The sequence below is a fragment of the Protobothrops mucrosquamatus genome, unplaced genomic scaffold (assembly GCF_001527695.2).
Source record: "Protobothrops mucrosquamatus isolate PMUCROS unplaced genomic scaffold, P.Mucros_1.0 scaffold_230, whole genome shotgun sequence".
NCBI classification, from domain to species: Eukaryota; Metazoa; Chordata; class Lepidosauria; order Squamata; family Viperidae; genus Protobothrops; species Protobothrops mucrosquamatus.
In genome coordinates this window covers 392,793-417,208 of record NW_015386306.1, presented here as the reverse complement: position 1 = coordinate 417,208, position 24,416 = coordinate 392,793, and the positions used below count along the sequence as shown (strand labels likewise).

The 24,416-nt window shown below is 37.8% G+C and overlaps 1 protein-coding gene across 1 annotated transcript in view; it reads right to left on the bottom strand.

Moving 5' to 3' along the window:
* The window catches only part of CEP85L (centrosomal protein 85 like), a 96,409-nt gene extending 91,784 nt beyond the window's left edge, over positions 1–4,625 (bottom strand). The window contains exon 1 of the mRNA XM_015829121.1: positions 4,375–4,625. Within this exon, the coding sequence (XP_015684607.1) occupies positions 4,375–4,426 (52 nt within the window). The 5' untranslated portion in view covers positions 4,427–4,625. The remainder of the gene's footprint in view (positions 1–4,374) is intronic.
* Between the last annotated feature and the right edge of the window lie 19,791 nt (positions 4,626–24,416).

Below are 24,416 nucleotides of genomic sequence, written 5' to 3'. Positions count from 1 at the left end.
CATGCTTAAATGATGCAGCAAGCTTTTACATAGATTGCCATGTTTTTCTCATTCAAGTTGAAGGCTTTGTAAAAAAAAAATATTGCTTCAGATTAAAAACACTTTATTATTCAAATTTTCAAAAATGTCATTAAGCCACATTATATGGAATAATACATATGCAAATAAACATATAGTCCTCCACCAAATGAAATCAGCCCATTCTGAAAAAAGCCTCATTGTATGCAAGCACTCCTGAAAACTATTTTCAGTCTCCATTGGGACTAAATCAATCAAGATAATTAAATTAGTATATGGCCCATCAAAAGCAGAATTAGCATCCTCATTAAAAACAATTATGTTATTTACAAACAACATCTTATCTGCGGTATTGCTTCTCTGCATTTAAATAGCACAGAGTAAGAGTCTTTGGCTTCTAGAGAAAAGAAATAATTAAGGATTTTTAAAATAGCACAAGCAGAGAGCAGTTGTGTCATTCATGCATACTGATGTCATACGTAACTTGATAGTCACGCACCTCACACTACTGTATTAGCCCTGCATGTTTAGTTGGGTAAAAGGAATATATTCTGAAATTTTGAAATGCTAGAAAAGCAACAGAAGCAATTTCATCTTGAAAAGAGAACTGGGAATATTGTTCGATACTACATTTTTCATGTGAAAAAAAAATCATCTGAATCTGGAATGAATTATGTAATACTTCACATAGTCAATTCATATTGCTTCATGGAAGATGGTCACATCTCTGAACAATGGGATCTAAAATATAATGAAATAAAAACTGAGTACATGTATTTGGGCTCACATGTAGCAAATTATCAGTCTTATCTTCACAACTACTATCTCCTTCATAAGAGTTCAGAAATTTTCTTCAAAAACAATGAGATGATTGATCCCTGTTAAAAACTCAGCCAAAGGAGAAATTCAGAAAAGCATATGCTACTATAATTCATGACTTTTTAAAATATTTGGATAATATATACCTCTGCCTAGATTATCAAAGCAAATTTAGATCCTTAACAAGTACAACGATCAGTGGATTCATACATTGTGCTCAGGGAGAAGATATTGTTATTTTAACTAACAGCCTGCAAATAGAATCTGTGTTTGGACAGATCATCATTTGTAGAATTAAGGCTACCCATTAAGCAATCTACAAATAGAATAAACTGGAAACAATTAGGCTTGATATTTCTGTTTGGATATGGTCAACACTTTAACAGATTTTTGGAGTGGGCAGCCATAATAAAATTAAGTAATAATAATACGTAACATTTTTCTTTACATGCTTTTTACTGCCTCTGGTACTCACACATATTTCTGAATCACAGAATAATGTAAAGAAGTCCAGCTGGTAAGAATCTTTATACCATCATAGTTAAACTAATCTGATTGGTTGAAGCACTGTAACAAACAGTTATTTGCACCAATCAAAGAGTTAGTAATATTATACTCAGCAAGTAGCCTCTTTTATATCTCAGCAATTAAAATTATTGCCTACCTGATTGTACATATATTTTAACAATCACACTGAATTTCTAGCTTTTACAATTAAAAGCATCACTTCCTGTTATTTCCACTATCATTAATCTCAATCAATCCATTTTATTTCTCATTTCAGTATTTTCTAAATAAAATAAGAACAGGCAAAAATACTGAAATAATGTAATATTGAGAGAAGATGTGCATTTTTGCAGTACTGCATTTTTCATAGACCTCATTTCAACAGTATGTTCATAGAAAGATCTGCTAATTGCACTTACAAACTTTTATTGTCACCATTTAGACATTTGGTTGATGAATAAAAACTATGATATTTGATCTAATCTTTTATTTCCTGTATCTCGTGAAAACTTCATAACATTTAATATCACCAAAATATTAAAATATGACATAGTACGGTATAATTCTCAACTAGCCTGTACACCTGATTGCCAATTGTCAGACATAACTGTTTTTGAAGTATAGAAAGTTGATAGTGTCCAGATCACAGATGCTATAGTCCCATGTTTTTGTGCTATATGTTTTGGCTTTGGTTTTCTATTTTCAATTAATTCATTTGGATCCAAATAAATTTGGATTTGGATTCTAAAATGCAAAACAGACTTTCCTTTAATGTCTAATTTTCCCTATAGTATAAATACAGTATTAAGTAACATAAACTACAAGAAATCAGTAATGTAGAACTAAATATATCTGACAAATTATTTATTTACTTCTAATTTTTTAAAAAAAATTATAAGCCAGGTTTCTAAGTAAACTTTTTCAAACTTGTAAGAATATTAAAATCAAAGTAATAGATGTAAATGATTTTAAGAAATCAAATAAAAATATATCAGATGTATTATATGCAAAAATAATTCCTAACTCAATTAAAAGACAGGGTGAATAGATAAATTTTCAGAGTCCATCTAATAATAAAGGGGCCTGGTAAAGGTCAACTAAATAAAATTCTGCAAGTACATGGGTCAGTTTGCCTTTGGGAGGCTTGCATAATGCAGAGAATTATAATGAATGAACATAATAAAAACATATTTTTCACTTTAGAATGAGATAATATCCAGAATGACATAAGGAAGCATTTGTACCAAACCATTTCATGATATAGAAAATCACCATGACATTGATCCAAAGGATAAAAATAGATAAAATATATTCTACTGCAGTAGTTTTCAACTTTTTGTATAAGTGCCACAAGTCACTCTGTCAAAGATATTGAGTTCTGCCATGACAGAAGCAAAAGCCCACTTTTTCCAATATTTACCAATATATGTTTACAGGCATTCTATGATTATTTTTATCATTTATAGTAAATTTAAAGGTTTGATTAACCTTTTCATAATTTACTATGGTTTTCATCTGGACTACTTTTGCCCCAGCTAGGACACATGAATGATCACTGAAGTACTGTACCACTACTTTAATAAATTGACAAGGAAAACATTATTTAAATATATTATAGCAAATAAATTTACAGTGAACCAGTCAAATTCTACAACTCATTTTTAAGATTGATTCTTTTGTAAGCCAAATGTAACTTAATACATTTAACTGTAAAATGAATTCAAATGTTTTAGCATAAGGGGGCTCTGGTTATTAATGAAAATATGAGAACATGGGGGTAGTTAACAATTGCATCTTTAAGAGGTATAATAATTCTTCTCCTCTAGAACGGCTGACACGTTTCAAGCAACACATTCTGTTCCTAAAAAATACAGAACAGTACAGTAATTCATACCAAAAGAATTGCCAAATAATTGTTATTTATCCTAAAAGCTATGCAGAAAAGTACAGCTTGTTCTCAACTAACTGTTCCACTATCGGTATAAACGTAGGGCTGACAGTGAAAACAAAGCTTTTTATCATCAGTGCAATATTCCACACAATGTTATCTTGGATGGTAATTTAATAAGACAAATTGCTTGCCCGTTCTGCCAACTGAGATACTGATGTGTGAATTGGGCAGGACATACATACTGGGTATCAGTCCAAATGCTACAACTACACTACCTCCTGAGGAGTATCAATTCAGTCCCATAACAGGGATGCAGTTTTATGTCTACGGGATTTCAAGGTGAAGTCCTACACCCAAGTTGGCCCTACTTTCTGGAACAAGGACGCGCATCTCTGCCTGGCAGCTAAGCACACCAAGAGTGTGGAGCAATATTTCATTTATTCCTTTTTATTTCATTTATTCCTTTTTTAAAGCCAAATTCTCTCTTGTCTTCAAACTCATCTCCGGAGCTTCCGAAAAGAAAGCAGAGACTGTTAGAAGGAAGCCTGCTGACTGGCGCGGGCTGTCATTCCTCAAATCAAGCCCTGCTCCCCAATCCCAGATTTAAAGAGGATTGTGGAGAAAAGCTCTAAATATAGCCCCGAGCGGCTTCTAGTGCTTTACACAGCGTCAACGGCTCCCCTCCCTTCTCTTCCTTCCTTCCTTCCTTCCTCCCACCCGGGCTGGCTGCAATCCGCCCCGCTGGGCAGATTGCCGTCGCCTCCAACCGCGTAACTACGCGCCTCTCCCCTCCACAACTCTCACTTCGCCCCGCTCCTTTCTCCGGATGCCCCGAGCCTGATGGCGGCGTGCGTTAACGAACTCTTTCGGACACGAGAACCAACCGGGCACACTCGGGGGGGGGGGGAGTCTGGTCGAAAACGGGGCAAGCGCGAGAGCGAAGCCCAGAAGCCGGGGCGTCGAGTCCTCCTCCCCAAACCCAGGGTCGCTCGCTCTCTCGCTCTCACGTTTGCCCCACCACCTTGCCCCGACGCCGGTCAGGCAGGCAGGCACCGAGCCGGGACAAACTGCCTTTCCCCCCCCCCCCACCCCTAGCGACGCCGTGCCACGCGCAAGTTGGCCCGCTTCCCTCGCCTTACCTATTCGGTAGTCCCCGTTCTGCCCGAGGTCGGAGAGAAGCCTCCCCCACATGGTGCTGGTACCGCCTCCGCTGCCGCGGGGAAAAGTGAGGGGCGACGGCAAGGCGGAGCGGCGCCCCCTCGGCGCGACGCCGGAGGACGCGGCCTGGACGAGGGAGAGAGAAAGAAGGAGGCTGGTCACTGCTGGGCGTTTGCTCCTCCTGCGGCCGCGGCTGCCTTTCGCGCTTCGCAGCCCGCCTTCGGCCTGGGGCAAGTAGCGGCCATGGTGGCTTGCTCAGAGGCCGGGCGCAGCAGCAGCAGCAGCAGCAGCAGCAGCAGCGAGGACAAAACTCCCTTTCTTTCGCTGCGGCTGCCCTCGCTGCGGCGCCGCTTCTCTGCTCTTCTCTTTCCTCCGCCTCCCTCTGCTTGGTGCCGGGCGGAGATAGAGGCGGGAACTCAGCAGATGCTGCTGCTCCTCTGAAGAGGAAGGAGAGGGAGCTGAGACAGCGGGATGCGCGGTGATGGGGGGTGGCGTGGCAGGAGAATCACGCCGCCTCTGTCCGCGGGCGGCGTGGGGGGGGTGGGTAACTGAAGAATCGGGGAAAGAAAAGGAGAGGCGCCGTTGCAAAGTATTAGGGCCGATTGGCAATCCTGCATCGGAGAGGAATACGGACCGAAAGCGCCCTTGACCGCTTGCAGAGTGGCCAAAGCCATTTAAACAGTTCCAACATTGGAGAGAGGAAATACTGAAATATGCGCTTTAGGTCCGTCTTCCTCTAGTCTAAACAATGCCTGAGAGAGATTTTCGGCAATAACTTTCCACCACACGAACAGTGTTGTCAATAATGGATTGCTATTGAAAGAAGAAACCTGTGGGATGCTTTCTGCGTAATAAGGGAGCTTTGTGAAAAGTTAAATCATTTTTTAGTTTGGCGGGTTTAATCACGTTAAAATAATCGCCCCAAAAAGTTGATGGCGAATATGCTACAGTATTTCATTCAGGAGGACCGTTGAATTCCTCCAAGTACCATATCTCTCCGTTTTATGCCATTAAAGGATGTGGCTCCAGATAGAATCAATGATGTTGAAATTAGAGTGGAAAAATGATAAAAACTGGGCCACCAATGGCTCCCCACTTAGAAAAGTTTCCACACAAGATTTATGTAGTAACATCTGCCAGAACGACAAGAAAAAAAAGCAGAACTAACATGCGCAGTTTCCTCTTGGGTTTATTTTTATCTTACAACTATACACCTCAGCGAGCCTATGTTCATACCATAATACAGTATATATCAGTCTCAAAAAGCATGATGTGTATATGTCCTAATTTTAGTGGAACCTGCCCAGAGACAAGTGTGATCTGCTATTTGTCTATAAAATACATACAGACAGATATGTTTCCCTTCTCAAAAAGTTTGGCAAACTTCTTAATCATTTGCATTTTTCATATACAGTATTAGAGTAACCCTTCGCCCCTCAAACAAAATCTTGATTAAAAACATATTTACAATATTCAGCTTTGCACTTTAACCCCTCTACCATCTCTACCAATCTGTTGGATATGTTTTCCTGCGAAAACCTATTTGTTGTAGATCAGTGTTTTTAAACTTTTTGTTCTTGGAAAACCTTCCCATTTTTAAAAATTATAGAGCTTTTGTTTGTTTGTTTCAGTTATACTTTACATGAATTATGTAAAAATAACATTAATATAAGTAAAATATTTTTCATGAAAGCTATTTTTTAACAAGTACTCATAATGAGAAGATTGACAAATTCTACTGGGAAACCACTTCAGTTTCTTGCGAGAAACTGAAAAGAAATGAAAAGATGATTTGAGGATTCACATTGTACGGAGTTATCAAGAAGTTGCAGAGATATGGTAACCTTAGAAAGTCATTTATTTTCTACTTTACTTACTTTTTTCTTCTTTTTTCCTTTTTTTCCTTTTATTGTTTTCTGAGGCTTTTTCTTTTTTTCTTTTTTTCTAATTTTCTATTTCTATTTATCTTTTAATTTTGTATTTTTTCATATATTTTGTGTGTGTGTGTTGTTTATGAGTTTTTGCAAATTTTTAAATATCTGATCAATGTGATTTTTGCAGCCCCTGAGAGGGTCTCGAGGGTCCCCACAGTCCTCAACCCACATTTTAATAAAAACTGCTGTAGACTGCTCTCTTAACATAAATATTAAGTGTAAAATGTTTTTTAAAATAGGCAGAACTCCCTGGAGACTAATGTTAGCTCTAAACGCCATGCTTCCCAAGCTTGACGAGATTTGCTTACACTGCCTTCAGTGCGCACCACTCTTTCACTGTTCAAATACTTGGAAAAATATTTTCAGAAAATAAACTGTTTGGAAAACTGTTGTTCTTCTATTCTGAGAATATCTTAACCGAAAATGTAGTTTAAATTAATGAGGAAGGATTTGGTTTTTCTGAATCTGCAGCTCTTATCATCAAGCTTACCTACAGTCACATATTAAATACCGGAAGTGAATAGTTGGTGCAAATTTTCCAGTTTCAGTTTGAAATATACATATAGAAGTAACCATTTGTTTAGTGAATGTTCAGAGTTGCAATGGCACTGAAAAAAGTGACTTACAACCAGTCTTTGCATTTACAGCATCCCCACAGTCACTTGATCAAAATTCAGATGCTTGGCAACCGGCATACTGTTTGCAGTGTCCCAGGGTCACGTGATCACCATTTGCAACTTTCGTAGCCAGTGTCAGAATCCAGTTATATTTCCTTTCTATCTTCTCTGAATAAAACCAATTCTTACTCTCTCCTGGATCCTTACTCCTAAGAGGGAGGAGGGTATGCATGGGGGTTTTATTACTTTCACTTCCTCTATTCACTACAAAGTAACCTTTTGTTGATTCACTTTCGGGTCTGCTAACCATCACAATGTAACCATTTGCCTTTCATCCTATGCCCCTCTAAACTTCTCCTCCTTACCGTGCAGCCTCCGGGATCTGTGTAAGGAACTGTTGAATGATCGTGCCCAATGGAGCCGGATTGATGTTATCTTTCCTGGATTTAACATCTAGAAACCTGCCGGTCTAAATCGCCCGGAAGAACTGCAGGGTGGGGGTTGCTTAGGGACACTTTAAAACATCGATTTGTAAGGAAATCCTTCAGATCCTGTCTATCATGCCTGCTATCAATTTCTCTTAATAAAAGTTCCTGTTGGAACAGACCATTTCTAGGAGTTCTGCTTTCTTAAGATGTGGATTGAAGTGGTTCCTTACAGCCAGCTTCCAACAGGTAAACAAAGTCAAGGGAAGAACCCAGATTTACTTAAAAACTTAACATAGTGGTGGTGATTCACTTAACGACTATAGCAAAAGTTGTAAAATTGGGCATGACTCACTTAACCAAACTGCGTAGCGATGTAAGTTACGGTCCCAGTTGTGATTGTAAGTTAAGGACTAACTGTACAGCATCTATGGCTGGATGGACAGAATTTGGATCTAAATACAATTGAACTCTTGTATATCTGGAAACAATTATATCAGAAAAAGGCAACGCTAACAGGGTCAGGTAGAGCTAAATAGTTGGATCAGAAACCTGACACTATCAGATACAGTACCAGAAGATAATTTTTAACTAATATGTAAGTTTAAATATTGATCTAGAGTGATTTAGCAGGAATCTTGTCATTCTCATTTTAAATAAACATGTCAGATCACACTCCAATTATTTTCAGGGATGTGGAAATGGATAGGTTTCATAATTCACTAGGTGAAAATGTCTAACTTCTCATTTGTTAATAGCATGAAAGAAATTCTGCGAAGTCTTTAGCTTAGTCAGCAATGTTCGAATTGTGAAATAACATTTGGAGGAGTAATCATATGGCTGACATCTCAATCTTTCTCATTTGCTTTTTCATATCTACTAAATCATACTTTATATACTCCACATATTACACTTGAAGGATATATTACATTTTACTTTTGTTCAGTTTCATATGTTAGGTGTGTAGGAAACTATCTTAAGAATGTTGAATTTGGTTGATAGGGCCAAAGGCTTATCTAGGCTAGGATTCTGCTCCATTAGTAGCCAAAAAGATGCTTAAACTAAGAAAGTATGGAGGCAGGACGTGCAAAAGTGCCTCAGAGCCTTCAGTTCTAATTATTACTAAGTTACATACTTCGGCAAGAGTTCATACAATGCAGTAATAGTATGGTTGTTCAGGTTTTGGTTCAATGTGATGTGTGAAACTAGCTATTTCAATCACTCTGTTATTCAACAAACTGTTAAAAACAAGAGTATTGCTTCATATGATTTTTGAATCAGCTGTCATGTAGTCATCCTGTCTAAACTAGCAGCCACAATACCATAAGTGAGATTGGAAGGTCTTCATATACGTCAATAGTCAAGATAGAAGAGAAAAACAGCAGAAATTCCCTTTTTGTCCTCTCGGATACAATTTTATTAAATTATAACATATTCAGTCCCCTGATTGATTAACTCAGTGGTTCTCAACCTTTTTAATGCCGCGACCCCAACCGGTCGTAAGTCGAGGACTAAACCGGTCGTAAGTTGAGGACTACCCAACCGGTCGTAAGTCGAGGACTAAACCGGTCATAAGTTGAGGACTACCCAACCGGTCGTAAGTCGAGAACTTTCCCTGCCCGGGAGCGCCGCGCATGCGTGGTTCCGCCCCCTGTGCCGGCTGAGGCGTAGCTGGCAAGCGGCAGAGACGGAGCAGGCCGACCACCAGCTGGCCCAGCCCAAGGGAGGTAAGGCACCCGCCGGAAAAGGGGGGAAAAATGGCAGACAAAAAAAATGGCGGACAAAAAAATGGCGGACAGCTTTGCTTGGTGACCCCCGTGAAATGGTCGATCGACCCCAAATGGGGTCCCGACCCACAGGTTGAGAACCACTGGATTAACTGCTTGTCTAACTAGAACATTTTCAGATGAAAATGATCACTTTTCCACTATTTGATGTGAATAACACAATCAAAGGGCTTTCTATAATAAATGAAACACATAAACTTCTTTGGGGTACAGATATTCTTTAGCTTTCTGAATTATCCTGAGCAATAGTTTCTATTCTATCATCTAGAAATCTATGCACCAAAAGCATTTTTATGCATTTATTAACGGTGTCAGAAAATTTTCCTTTAGCATCTATATAAAAATTGAGCTTGAATGTTGCAAAAAGATGATATGCATCCTTATAACTCACCCCAAAGAGTTATTGTTGTGGAGAAAATAAGAAGAGGAAGGAGTATTAGATCTATTTGCCACCTTGTATTGCTTATAAAAATAATAAAGGCAGAATATAAATAAAATAAATAAATAACAAAAGATAGCCTAGAGGAAAAATTTCTGAATCTTGTATACTAACAACTGCATATTCATTTTCTGATAAACAGATAAGCCACCGTTGATTTATTTTTTTTACTGCAGTATGTGATAGTCATAGTTTGGGAAGGGACTCCTAGTATAAGTATTCTGCTAAATACTTAATGTAAGATAAATTATGTATAGAATATTCAGTAAGCATTAAAGTTCAGAATCAAAGTGCCTTTAAGGTATTTACAAAACAGAAATATGTGTGGAGAATCTCCAGTTATTAGTTAATATTTCAGTACACGATATTTGCTGAAATATTACCGAGAACTGCAGCTGCAGTCCAAACATATACATGTTCATAAGGTTGCAATTTTGAAAACAAAAATATATTATTGATAATATAACAATAAATGAAACGGGATACTCCCATCTAAAACCCATGACATTGCTCGATGTATTTGTGACTTATAATTGTTGAATTGAATCAATTCAAACTGTTTCAATTACAATTCGATTTAAGGTTGATTTAGTTAGATGGAAAGTTTCAACGAGGCCTTACTTCTAAGCAGGGGTAGGTAGTCCTCGACGTACGACCATAACTGGGCCCAAAATTTCCATCGCTTAGCAAGACAGTTGTTAAGTGAATCACTGCAGTTGTTAAGTCAGTAATACGGCTATTAAGTGAATCTAGTTTGCCCATTGGCTTTGCTTGTCAGAAGGTCACAAAAGGTGATTACATGACCCCGGGGGATTGCAACTATCATAAATACATACCAGTTGCCAAGCATCCAGATTTTGATTATGTGACTATGGGAATGTTGCAACGGTCATTAAGTGTGAAAAATGGTCATGTGCCACTTTTTCCAGCGCTGTTGAAACTTTAAATGAATGATTGTAATTCGAAGACTACCTGTATACATTATTATTATTATTATTATTATTATTATTATTATTATTATTATTAATAATAATAATAATAATAATAATAATAATAATAAAGTTGGTCATCTAGTTCAATCCCTTGCTCAGGCAGGAAACCCTATACCATTTCAGACAATTGGCTGTCCAGTCTCTTCTTAAAAACTTCCAGTGTTGGAGCATTCACCGCTTCTGGAGGCAGGTTAGGACCACATGGCTCCCATGAGTATTGCACTTTCTGCTTGCTAGAAAACAGAAGGCCTTGCTTTCCTTGAAAGAAGAAAAGAGCACATGATGTATCAGATTTATCATTAGTTAGTTTAGGGTGCAATGTTGCCATATAATCTGAAGAGAATATAATCATTAAGACAGAGTTCATGCCTCTAAAACTGTACAGTGACAAAAATGTCACCGAACAGTAACACGAGAATGGACCATATACATACTAGGTCGGGAAATAAAATTGCAAGGCAATTTTATGTTGTTTTAGGGCAGCCTTCTGGGAACATCTTTAAAATTTGATTTGATTTGTAGGCTATACAGCAGAGGTCCCCAACCTTTTGGGCACTAGGGACCGGTTCCATGGAGAGAGTTTTTTCCACAGACCGGAGGGTGTGTGGTTTTGTGTGCTGCCTGCATCCCATGAATGGGGCTTTGCTTGTTTGTGTGGCCCGGTTGCTGGCATGCCGCGGCACGGTACTGGTCCACGGACTAGGGGTGGGGGACCCCTGCTATACAGTATATCCTACTTGATTTTTTTCCTTAGAAGTTTTTCCATAAAATATCCTCTTTTTTAAACTTCATGATTAGGACATAACCTGCAGCCTAAATGTCCTTGCTTTTAATGCCAGATCAATTGCCGATAAAACATCTATTATCCCTGGTGTAATGCTGAAAGTGCTGACCTGGCATATATTGCAGAGACCTGGCTAAGAGAGAAGTCAATCATTTCCAGTTCTGTCTGCTACTCTGTCATACAGTAGGCTAGGGCTAGGTGTGTATGTGAATTTTGTATGTGTGTGTGTGTAGTTTATCAAAATTTCATCTCAGTAATCAGAATGACAGTGTGCCAATGTTGAATGTTTGCTGCTGTGTTTGAGGAGCGGAAAGAGTGCAATAATACTTTACAATATAACCCTCTGCACAATAGGATCTCTTTCTTATCTAGCTGGAATGATCTCTGATTGGCATTGGACTATCCTAGACTTCTCTCTTTGGCGAATTTCAATGTTCATTCTAGGGCTAAAACTTTGCAATTCTTCCAATTCTTCTTCTGTGAATATTCTGTATTCTAAATCAACAATGATGTGCTAGTCTCTGTTCTGTTATTTATGATTCTGGATTTTGCTCTTTCCAGAATTGGTATCCTCTTCTTGTTGGACTTGATGTGTACAAAGATCATTATTTCTTTGCAATGGTAAATATCTTTTCTTCCAGTAGTTCTTCAGCTACTGGCCCTTTTTACTCAGCTAGCAGTCCTGAGTCCTGTAGCCCATTTTTCATCAGATGTTCAGGAACTCCAAAACTTAGCATGGTTCCTATAACTTGGGTGACGACTGAGTCCTTATGGGTTTCTGTAATTTATGTCTCACTATATTTTTTATGGAAAAGACACTCTTTGTCTGATTCCTCTGATAAGACCTGTTGGTATGTACACAAGCCCCACAAGAACATCAAAATAGTTATTATTATGATTCATTGCACAGTCAGCCAGACGTTCAGACTGGATTTGGCATTATCCACCTATCAAATTTTGCCACAATTTTTCTATTTCTGTTGGCCAGTTTTTGTGTTTTGTTATCTTCTCCAGTCTTTCTCTTTTCTTCTACTGTCTCCAGGTATTGCCACATCCACTATCCAGACTTTTTTGTCTTTATCAACAATTGGCTTGTTATGTGGCAGGTGCCTGTCTGTTTGAATTCTAAAGTCCCAAAACACTTTAGCTTCTTCATTTTTATGCCTTTATTTTATGGTCCCATCAGTTCTTGTTTGCAGGCAAATGGTATTTCTTGCAGACCTTGCAATGCACATGTGTTGCCACTTTGTCATGCCATTGTTTGTAATCAGTTTGTGAAATCTTCTTGCAGCAGCTAACCAGGTGTTCCACTGTTTCTTCAGCTTCTTTACAAAGACAGCACTTGCTGTCTGTTCCTGTCTTGTCAATTTTGGCTTTGTATGCATTTGTTCTTATGGCTTGATTTTGTGTAGCCAGAATCAGCCCCTCGGTCTTTTCTTCAGCTTTCCTGGTCTTGGCCATTGCCAGGTCTTTTTATTATTTTTGCTATTTTTTTAAAAAAATGTGCTGATCATGTAATACTTTGTCTTCCCATATATCATTTCTATTCTTCATTTGATCTTTCTTATAGGCCAGTTTGGTCTCCCCAGCACTCAGTAAGCCTTCCTGGTATACTAGCTTCAGTGCATCTTCTTCACTCCCCTTCAGATATTCTTACAATGCCCTTTTTCCTCTTCAACCATCTGATATACTTACAACATTCCACGCCCATCTATTTTCCTTGATCAATGTCACTGTGATGATGAAGGGCATGATTCGTTGTCATTATTTTTCTGATCTTCCTATCCATGGCCTTTAGTTCTGCTTGAGTCCAGTCTGCTATTCCATTTGTGTATCTAATGAACAGAATTGCCCAAATGTTAATTGCCTTGGTTGTATTTCCTCCAATGACTTTGGACTTTAAGATCTTCTTCACTCTCTTGTTATATTCATTTCTAACCCTTTCCTTGACTTCAGTATGCTTGATGTTGTTAGTCTGAAGGATGCCCAATAGTGATCATCTTCATCCAGACTCTTGATATTTCCATAGGGTCTCTTGATTCCTTCAGTTTCACTATTTTTCCTCAGTTGATGGTGAGGATGGCACGTGTCCAGTCCAAACTCCACTGCAATATCTTGGCTATATAAACAGACAGTGTTGACCAGCAATTCTGTATGGTGTCTTTCCATACAGCTTCAGCTCATCCATGTAAAGGAAGTGGAATAGTCTGGCAGATGTTTTTGAACTTCAATAGCCATGGCCTAAATTATTCAGCATTGTTGACAGAGGAATTAGTGCAATGACAAACAATAGGAGCAATAGTGAATTACCGTGGAAGATTCCTCTCCTGATATTCTCCCAATCTTTCACCATTGACCAGAAACTGTATTTTCCATTGTGCCATTGATCTTGGACAAAGCTTTTGCTGTTCCTATTGACTCATGTTATTTCTAGGCACTTGATTATCTAATCATGTGGCATGGACTCAAACGCTTTCTTGTAATCAATCCACGCTACATTCAAGTTGGTCATGCTTTTCTTGCAGTTTCCCAAATTCATCTTGTCAGGAGTTGAACTTTTGTTCCTCTGCTGTAGGGCAATTTTCTTTCTGCTCTGGTGAAAAGAGCAGAAGTGGGTCAGGATTTCATATCTGCTACAGTAAATATGGATCCCAGTTGTCATCTGGCGTAAACATGCAGAGCAGCACATGATGGATTTGATATTCTGTTTGGCTGCTGATTTTATGCTCTAAAGTAGAGAAATTTTCTATAACGCCTATTGTTATGGACCATTCATTGATCATTGTTTCCTAACACCACCTTGTTGTCCTGCCCTCCCGGAGTCAGAAAGAAAATCCTGGTCTAATGTAGGTATACTCCGTTTCTTCCCATTGACCCGGAAGCCAAACTATTATGGAAAAAAGTCTATTGATCTTCTGGAAGACTTATCCCTAAATGCTACACATGCTGGCAACCTATTATGCTAAATTCATCCAGTTTTTTCTTACCACTTTTGAAAAATGGGAATTGATAACACTTTGCTTGTCTGCTGGGGACACTGGATAGGAGGGGAAATGAAGCCAAGGAAATTCACTAGTCACCCTTAAACTGTCCTGTAGGAAAGTTGTAAGGACAGAAACATTTGCAAGTTTTATTACTAAGGCAAATTAGATCTCAGCCATGAGGCAGCACAAATTATATTAACATATTTTTCTGATGACTCATAGACTGGAGAAATGCCCATTAACCATTGCAAGGAAGAGCCTTACTCCAGAAAACACTTAAGTATCCCAGATTGGTAAAGAGAGTAATATTCAGTCTATTTTGAATGGAATAACTCTTTGTTAAAGAACCGGTTGCAGTCTAGAAATGCCTTTCACATCTGGATGACTGCATGGTATCTGTGCTAAAATGTGTGTTTAATTAGCTAAGGCTGATAAATCTGTTCCATTCCCCTTAGGGTATGAAATTTGTAAAATGGTTTAGTTATATCCAGACTTTAACAAATCTTTAGATATTATTTTGATCTAGAAGTTAGATGAAATAATATTTTTAAATACTTATCTATGGGATCATTAAATCAAATTCTGTAGAATATTATCTGTTCCAAGACCAATTTGGTTTGCAAGCAATCTAAACTGGAGAGACGCCAGACTAGTGAGCATTCATGTGCCTCCAACCCCCTTGCTTGCTGCAAAGCCAGATTGCAGCAAGCAAGGGATTGGAGGCACATGAATGCTCACTAGTCTGGCCATTTTGGAGTCAGTTCCCCGAACTCAAGAAAAAAATAGGTATTGGTTCTGCCGAAACTGTGTGAATTAGCTGAATCCCACCACTCTGTCTGTCTATCTGTCTATCTGTCTGTCTGTCATCTATCATCATACTTGAGTGATTCTAACAAGATAGAAAGGCAATATTTCTATGTTTTCATAAATAAATAGAAACAGATTGAATCTAGACTTTGCTTTAATTAGAATAGGTTCATTGAAATCAAGTTAATTTGATATTTTAAGGTTAATTTGACTTTGATTAACTTGTGCCTTTATTTAATAGAGCTACTTTAAAATATATAATTAAGACTTGGTGTAATATAACCTGTGCCTGTTCCTGGACAAGAGTTTAGTCAAAACATAATACAGTTCTCATTTTTTTTGTTAAGAATTGTTGTAGATTGAAGCCTGAATTGAGAGACATAAGTAAACTATAGCAATTTTTCTGTTTAAGCACCATACAGACATTGGAAATCGGAAAAATGTTTTTAACAGCTAGTATGCAGAATTTTTCATATGGTTTACTGAAAATTCAGTTGTCCATTGCATTCAAACATGTTTCTTGATTTGTCAAAGCTCTGCAGTTTTTCTCTGGGTTTCTCCCTTAGAGAAAAAGACTTAATTTTTGGACACAATAAATAGGTTCAAATCTGCTGAAAGGACAACAGCTGACACTCATCATTGGCTGCAGCATGTGTTTCTCAGAAACTGGAGGAACAATGAAGGACTCTGATTCACAAGTCCCGCCCTGTCCCCTGCTTTTGCCTTCATCTAATAGATATTATTAATTGCAGGTTGTGAAATAGGGAACAATAGAAAGCAGCTGTGACATATACTAGAGATTTTCTTTGGGGTATTGTTATTCTAATAGCATCTACTTTTGTTACTCCACTCCAAGATATGATTGGCATCAAGTGCATTATAAGCTCATTTCCTGGCATTTACAGCTCTCTAGACTATAATGTCTGAAACATCAAATCTTAGCTAATATGTATATCATTTATTTATTAGAAACGAGAGAGGGTCATCATCTATTATGTGTTGAAGAATTAGAAAGGGAGACTTACGGTGAGCATAGCTGTTATCCTCATCTGAAAGCACTGCCCTTTAAATCTGTATAATTAATTTATTACACTCAAGTCTCTGATATAGTGGTTCAGATACAGGAGTAACTGGAAGTAAGTAGAGTGATCTTCCTATGGAAAAAAATGGATGGGTCATTTTTCATTTTTTGGATCTATTCAAATGCTATCCATTGGCTCCAAATCTATTTTTGTATTTGAAGGTGGTAGATATTTCTATGCAAAATTCTGCTTGTCCATGCAGAGGGTTCAAATATAAACGGGGATTGGGAGTTGGTTTTTTAATTCAGGCAACATTGTTCTCCATCTTTTTCTTAAAGCTATATTAACTTTTGTACCCCCAAAAAATGGTTCCCACCCAAAATGTATTCCAAATTTTTGGGCTAGTTTTGTATCATTTTGATCCATCAAGGTTAGATGTTGTTCCATTGTACGTAAAGGAGTTTAGACATTTTGAACTGGGCATCAGAATTCACATCTAAGAAAACAGTGATGCTGCTATTCATTCAGTATCTTTGTCAAAAATTGTTATTATTTGATGCTGTAAGTTTGGATATTTTAAAACACCTAACTCATTTCTCATAGTTATTTGACATGGTCTTTCTAGCGAGTTGTTCTTCTTACTGTGCTCCAATAAACATCATTTTAGCAGGAGTACCTGTCAGTAATGCCTTCTCTAATACAGGGATCCCCAACCATGGCAACTTTAAGACCTGTGGACTTCAACTCCCAGAATTCCCCAGCCAGCTATGTCCACAGGTCTTAAAGTTGCCAAGGTTGGGGACCCCTCGTCTAATATCTTGTACCCTCCTGCTTTTGGTTTCAGTGGTGGAATCTAGCTATTTTAACTTGTGTCAGCAATGTTCTTGGTTGTTTTTAATTTTTATGCAAGCATCTTGTTTTTCTTCAGTAACTCTTTTGTGTATTTTGTAAATGTAAGATAGATATACATACATGTGCACACACATATGCACATATAAACTTCCCTCGGTACTTCTGAAGATAGATGTCTGGATACAGAAGTGAGTCAGAAAGAAAAAAGTTTTGTAATGTCATCCCAGAAGCAGCAAAGGTTTGTTTATTACAAACTAATACCAATGCTTCCCATCAATGTTGCACCACTTTCTTCAACCTAGCTTAGGTTGCATTAATCAATACTGCAGCATATAGTAACTAAGGGGGGTTGAATGTGATTTGAAATGTCTATTCCCCCTTATACATAAGTTATAAAACTGAAGCTTGATAACAACAAGAACTATTAGTTATGGGTGGAAACCACATTTTCTGAGTCAACGGTTGACACAAGTATTTGTTTTGCTTTGTACAGTTGACACAAGTATTTGTTTTGTTTTCGTAAGCAAAGCAGGAAACAGATCTTTGACAAAATGACTGAACATCCCCTTCAGTGCAACAATCAAGCTGTATCCGGCTGTATTCTGGGACCTTAGGCAGAAGCTGCTTTTTACTATCTGCTTTTTATTCTTTCTTAAAAGTAAATTTGTCAAAAATTAAATATATGACTTCCTGAATGGAATACCTAGTCTTCTACAATTGAATTCAGGCTTCTGTTTCCCACCGATTGCTTGAGCTGTCATTTTTACCGAAGAAGGATGAATCATTGCTAATCCACATATATATTCCTGGAAAGGCCGCAGTGTTAATCTTGTGGCTTCCTTAAAAAATTACAGTGCCAGATTAACTTTGCAAACAGAATCATGTACAAATCACTTTTCTCAGTTATTCAGTGGAAAAGTATTACAGGTATTCTAATGTTGATTAATATTTTTTTTTTAAAAGTGAATTTTGTTGATTTTCTAAAAATGAATTTATTTGTGAAATAGTGTAATAGGCTAGCCTGCTACAGGTGTTCTGGTACTGATGTGTTGAAAATGCTTTCAGCAGAATTTTAAAACATCACAAGAACTATTTGCTTACAGAAACCTACTGTATAAGTTTTTTTTTTAAAAATGCAAGAACTAAAATAGAAATCAATGCTTTATTTCAATATATGTTTCTATACAGTAGTGTCCAACAATTATTCCATTTAAGAAAAAAGTTATTACCTGTAGTAACTATGTTTAAGTGTCTGTACCATTTTGAAATTTATACTTATTAAGTCAATTTTTATGTTAATACTTATTATTTTAACATTTTAGTGCTTTATCTTGAGGCTTTTACCTGGTTATAAGCTGCCTAGAGTTGCCTCTAAGTAACATGGGCTGCAGATTAACTAATTAATTAAATCTGACACACTTCATGGTCTCATAAGGGGCAGGGTTGTTTTCTGTCAAATAGGAAAAATAATAATGAATTAGTTAATAGCAATCAATAGGAACTACAATTAATTTAATTATTGGCAGAATTGAATCAAATGAATCAAGAAGCTTCTCAATTAGTTTGACAGTTGTTCAGGATTTTCACTCATTGAATGGGAGACTGAATGAACCATATTGCATGATATTTGCATATTCATTTGAGTAACTATAAATTTAAATATGTATTAATTGGGCATCCTAGATATCTATATATGCTTATTGCTGAATAGATCACATTTCTGTGTAGACCTGTATAGAATCAGCTATCAGTATGAAAATGAAATGGACTATTAAGTAAAAGATGAGAGAAAGAGAGAAAACCCATAATACTTGAATTACAAGAAAGGAAATGTATGTATCCCTACCCTCCTGTCTCCCATTACCCTCTCTCATTATCTCTACTTAAGTAACCAATAAGAGGCTATTAGCTGAATGAAAAGGAATCAGAAGAGGGATTGTAGCATTAAGCCTTTGACCCTGATATTTGTCCCTTTCCTGACCTAAAAGCGAGAGTTTTAATCACATATAGAGAAGCTACACATATACAACATGCCAGGTATCTGTTCTGTGAACTCTTGTACAGGTCAGTGCAGACCTGCCTGTCACAAATCTCCTTTCATCTCTTGTATATTCTATTAACATTATTGGGTTGCTTATACCCAAGATAATGTACTGAAGCTCTTTCTATCACTGTTTTTCTTTCCTTGTCTCTTTCCAGTCACCCTTAATTACATTATTGGATGGACTATCTGGTTCCCTGACTTGAATTCCACAGAAGTTTCCCCACTGCTTTACATGGCATGGCTAGATAAGAATATGGATTATAATACACAGTGGCAACACTTTAATCAATTGATTGCCCTCTGTCAACACAAGTGTTATTCCTGTTTACTGTTAGGAAGGAAGCTGGTGAGGCAGGAGACCACTAGGACCTGCCAGCAAGCTTTCATAAATATTGGCTAAGGGGAGTGTCCCAAAAAAACTAGTAGAGGCACATCCTTCTCTTATCATTTTATGCACTTTTTATTTATGCACTTTTCAGGAATGATTATGCCTGGTTTGTTAATTACAAATTATTTTTTTTACCTTGTACTGATTTTGTTATATGATTTCATGTTATTGTGCCAGGAGTTACAATAGCCAAACACAGCAGTAGTATAAGGGAGAGATTCAGGGTTATTAAATTATCTGGACATAGATTACATCATTTCAAGGCAGCCTCAGAAGCACATGTTCCACCAGGTTCAAAGTCTTTTCTGATACGGGGATATTGTGGGGATCATTTTATTAACATTCCAAGATGGAATGGGTGGTCACTTGAAAATGAGACAAGGCAGGGAAAGGATCTCTGTGCTTCCATTCCTCCCGCCGTCCCCCCCCCCTTTATTTTTCTCATGAAAAGGAGCTCACATTACACCCTGTTCAGGATTGCATCTACGCACAGCATGTTCTGCTTTCAAATGTTGTTCCACATGACTTCTACTGAAAATCAACACCCAAGAATATATAAATAGGAGCAAAAGATTGTAAACAACTTTCTAATTATAGTGAGTTTATAGGAAGACATGCTCAAGGTGGAATTTTTCTCCCTTCCACCTCCTTGTACTATTTGTAATGTGGTGCACAGGAAGATAAAAGTAAGAGAGCCGAGAAAGGCCCCTTCTGGTCTTCCAGACAGATTGCAGAGTATTCCACCCTACCAGACCTCAGGCAGTTAGAAAACTACCTCGCTTATTTATTTAAAACATCTGACTTCCATTAAAATATCGAGACATGGAGGGCAATACTAGGAGCTAACTCTGGGCTAATAGAGGTAACAGAAAGAAAAAAACAGTTCACTACAGAGAAGAAAATAGGAATAACTTCTATGACTACAGTTAGGAAAGGAGTTGGGAAGAAGTCTGAAAGCCGTCCTCTGCGTTCTTGTTATGTGTACATCATGAAGGTGTACCTTATATATCGTGGTTTTCAAACTGCACTTCAATCATAGAAGTAAGGTGTGCGTTGTATTTTTATTTTGCAGTGAACAGGACTAATACTTAATATTACCACAATCCAAAAGAGAGAGAAAAGGCATTACCTACACCAAATAATGATGCAATTTTGATCATCAAGAGGTGAATTCATTTGCAACTTAATACACAAAGCGGCAGCATGAGAAAGTTTTCTTCTACTTTTCTTAAACTACTATTTATTTGTTTGTTTGTTTATTTGTTTGTTTGTTTGCAGTGTATCTCACATTTCTGAACCACCCATTATAATTTTCATTCATGGCCTAATTTTTGTTTGCATGTCCTTTGCTACATTATATGGAATTCACAAGACGATTTTATAAAGTTTACTCTTGAACACAATAGCCTCTTCTGTTGTATAATTTCATATACTGAAATATATTGATAAAACTGTCACCCATTAAGATACAGTCTTTAAAATCAGCTATTGCCTTTTTTTTCCAGAGATTAACCTGTCAGTGTTGAAATGTGATGAAAATTAAGGAAGATTAGATCTATCATTCTAAAATATAATGGGTGTAAATATAATTTAAATGGTATTATTTGCAAAAATAGATGGGAGTACAGATTAGCGGTAAGAACATTCTCACCGTGACTGGTTTGGATTTTGTAAATTATGAAGAATAAATAATAGCAGGGTTTTGGTTTTTTTTTAGAAAAAATCACTTTAATACTGCAAAACTGCACTCCTGCAAACTAAAGCTCTCTGATAAATCCACAGATTGCATATATAATATGCTTGTTTACATATTATTGTAATAGTTTAAAAATAAGGTTTTAGAGAAGGATAATACCATGCTGTTAAGCATTATGCTTGTTTCCACTGGTTTTTATTTTATTTTAGTCATAATCTTTTGTTTCAAAATAAACATACTTAGGTTAATAATCCAGATTACATCCAAAGTTTTCCTTTCATCAACAAACAGGCACCACTGTTGGATCCATTCTTTTGCTGCTGAAAAGTCCTGCATTCTGCCAAATCCTTTGGAGGATTAGGGCAGGGCTTTTCAACCATTTCACCCATTGTACCACTTTTACAATATGGCAATATCTGAGTACCACCAGTTGCCTAGCAAGGTGTCAAAAACTTGATGACCCCCCACCCAAAAGGAAAAAATTGATAAAGTACAGGTAATCCTCGACTTACAACAGTTCGCTTAGTGACTGTCTGAAGTTACAATGGCACTGAAAGAAGTGCCCCCCCCAAGGCACAGCCAAGCAAGACACCTGCCTGCCCACCCGGTGGCGCTCTTCCTCCTGTCCGAGGTTTTCATTGTTGTGAGCATTTCTGTTGAGGATTGGCAGTGGGAGTGGGGTGGGGGGTGTTTGATTTTTATTCCCCCTGTCTGCTGGGTGGTTGCAGCAGGTTTTGGTCACTTCACATGATCCTGGGACATTGTGACCGTCATAAATATGAATCAGTTGCCAAGCATCTGAATGTAAATCACAAGACCCTAGAGATGCTGCAACATTCCAGCTGATTGGCACTTCTTCTGGGCTCAGCAGAAGCGCCAGGATGCATGCCAAGCTCCAGCTGGAGCCTGGCGCTGATCCTGGTGCTTCCACTGAGCCCTGACAGCCCTGCAGCTCCAGCCATCTCTCGCTCAGGCTTGTGTGGTGCTTCTACCGGTTCAGCTCATTCCCCTCCCCCGTTACCACTTTTCTAGGATGCTCGCGTACCACCTGCCAGGTGCCAATGTACCACAGGTGGTACCCGTACCACTGGTTGAAAAGCCCTGGGTTATGGGACTATCCAAAGCAGAGATGGGGTGCAGAGGAGATGCAACAGAGGAAAGAGGAAGAGGAATTTTTCTATCTGCTGAAGACTGTCCATGTTATAATGGAAATAGCTCTCTACCATTTCATCCCCTTCCAGTTTGTTTCATCACTACTTTTAACCAATTGGCTTCTTACAAGGAAAAATCTGGTCACACATGGCCGAATATGATCACCGTTTCGATTTTGATCACACGCGAGTTCTTGCAGTTGATGTCACAAAAGGGGGGCGTTTGTTAAAAGAGGCTTGGTTCTCGGGAGAGGACTCTGTCAACCGACACATTGATATGTGCCCGGCGTAGCAAACGCTTAGGGCATGGCATATGAACCAGCACTGGAGGAGATCGAAACACAGACTGTATGACCGAGGAAGAAAGATTGCAGCCGTTCCCCAGCACGATCGGACCGATCCTCAACTAAATGGAGAATCCGTTAAATGTACTAGGCCTAATTTATATTTTATTTCTTCTAAATATCTGTTATTTTTATAATCAAATCAAATTAGCAGTGATGAGAATGATAAATACACTGACCTTAAGGCTGTGAATATATTGTATTGTAATCTCCTGTCTTTGGATCAATGTTTTAAAAGCATACATAATTGAGCATACATAGTGTCAGAATTCTTTTTCTTGGTGGCAAAATTCCCAATTCCATATTCCAAATTAGATCTCGGTGTTCTTTACAATGTTAGAGTGATTAAAACACAATGGAAGCAGCAGGCCAGTTCCTGCCAACCATATTGCTAATAGCCAGGTGGTCTGCCATTGATTTCCAATGCTATCCCCTCACATCTTTCTCTAGGTATGTGGAGTTCAGGGGTCTAGGACAAGCCAATCATTGATGACAGGGCAACTGCTGTGTGAGAAAAGGAGTGGAGGACATTTGTTTCTTTAAACAGGCTGCTCTCATTTTTTTTATTCTAAGTTTTTCTACGCTGCCGCTGTTTCTGTCCCCAAACTTTCTAAAGCAGTCTGAAGTTGATCTCCAATGATCTTCAGTTTTGCTGAGAATGAGTAAAAAAAAAAATCACTCTGCCACAATGAGCTGACATGGGTTTTGCAAAAAGATAAAACTTCATTTTATCCAACACTATTCAGAAGGGAAAATATCCCCCCCACCCTCCCTACAGTGTATGTCCTTAATGTAAACTGCATCTATTTCTTTAGCTCACCGGTTATTCCTGTAGAGAAAAAGTGAAAAAGCCATCAAGATACCTTTCTCCTGAAAGATGTGTTGATAGAGCTGCAGCCAAAGAACTGGCAAAGAGCTGATCCTGGAATAGCATGAATGCTGCATGTCCACATGTTTAGACTGTGAAAGACTATCATAGAAAGATAACGATCTTATGTTATATGTTCAACAAGAAACTCAACAGAATCAGTGTTGGTAGTTTACAATGCAGCCAGCACGAATCAGCCTAGTGCTCCCCAGTAGCCATGCCTGTTGAATAATGTTATGAATGAATCATTATTATTATTAAATTTTAGGAAATATTAATAGGATGTGAATAGAGACTTAGATTACAATATAAGATGACCTTACATCAAAATGACAATACTCCTTACAGGGCTGATAATGAAATGAGTCAATCCTTCCTGTGTCTATAGAATAAATGGGCTTATGGCTTACAGCACTTCTTTTTTATATTTTATAAGCTCAATTGTCATAATGGAGCAAAAATAAAATCCCATCGCTTAGAGCCTTTTCAAAAGGAAATATGAGAAGTGTGAGTTAGTAATATTATATGAAGATTGCCTTTTATAAACTCTACTACAAGCAATGGGTTTCCCAGTATTACCACCACCAGACAGTTTTAATTGGAAAAGAATTGTGCTGTTCTAATAGCTTTTTCTTTAAGAAGGTGTAATTGTGTGTTGGATTATAATCAAAATCGCTGGGAATTCAGTTTAAGTGTGGGCTGAGCTGTATCTTGGGAATACTCTAGCCATCTTTTAAAATTTATGTAATGCAACTCCAGTTTCTCTGCAGTAATTGTTTATTTTCTTTTTTCCAAACAGCTTCTGATCACCCAAAATCCAGTTGTTTCTCAGAAAGTCTACATAGAAGACTAACTTCTATATGTAGTGCTTTCAAGCAGTATGGAAATC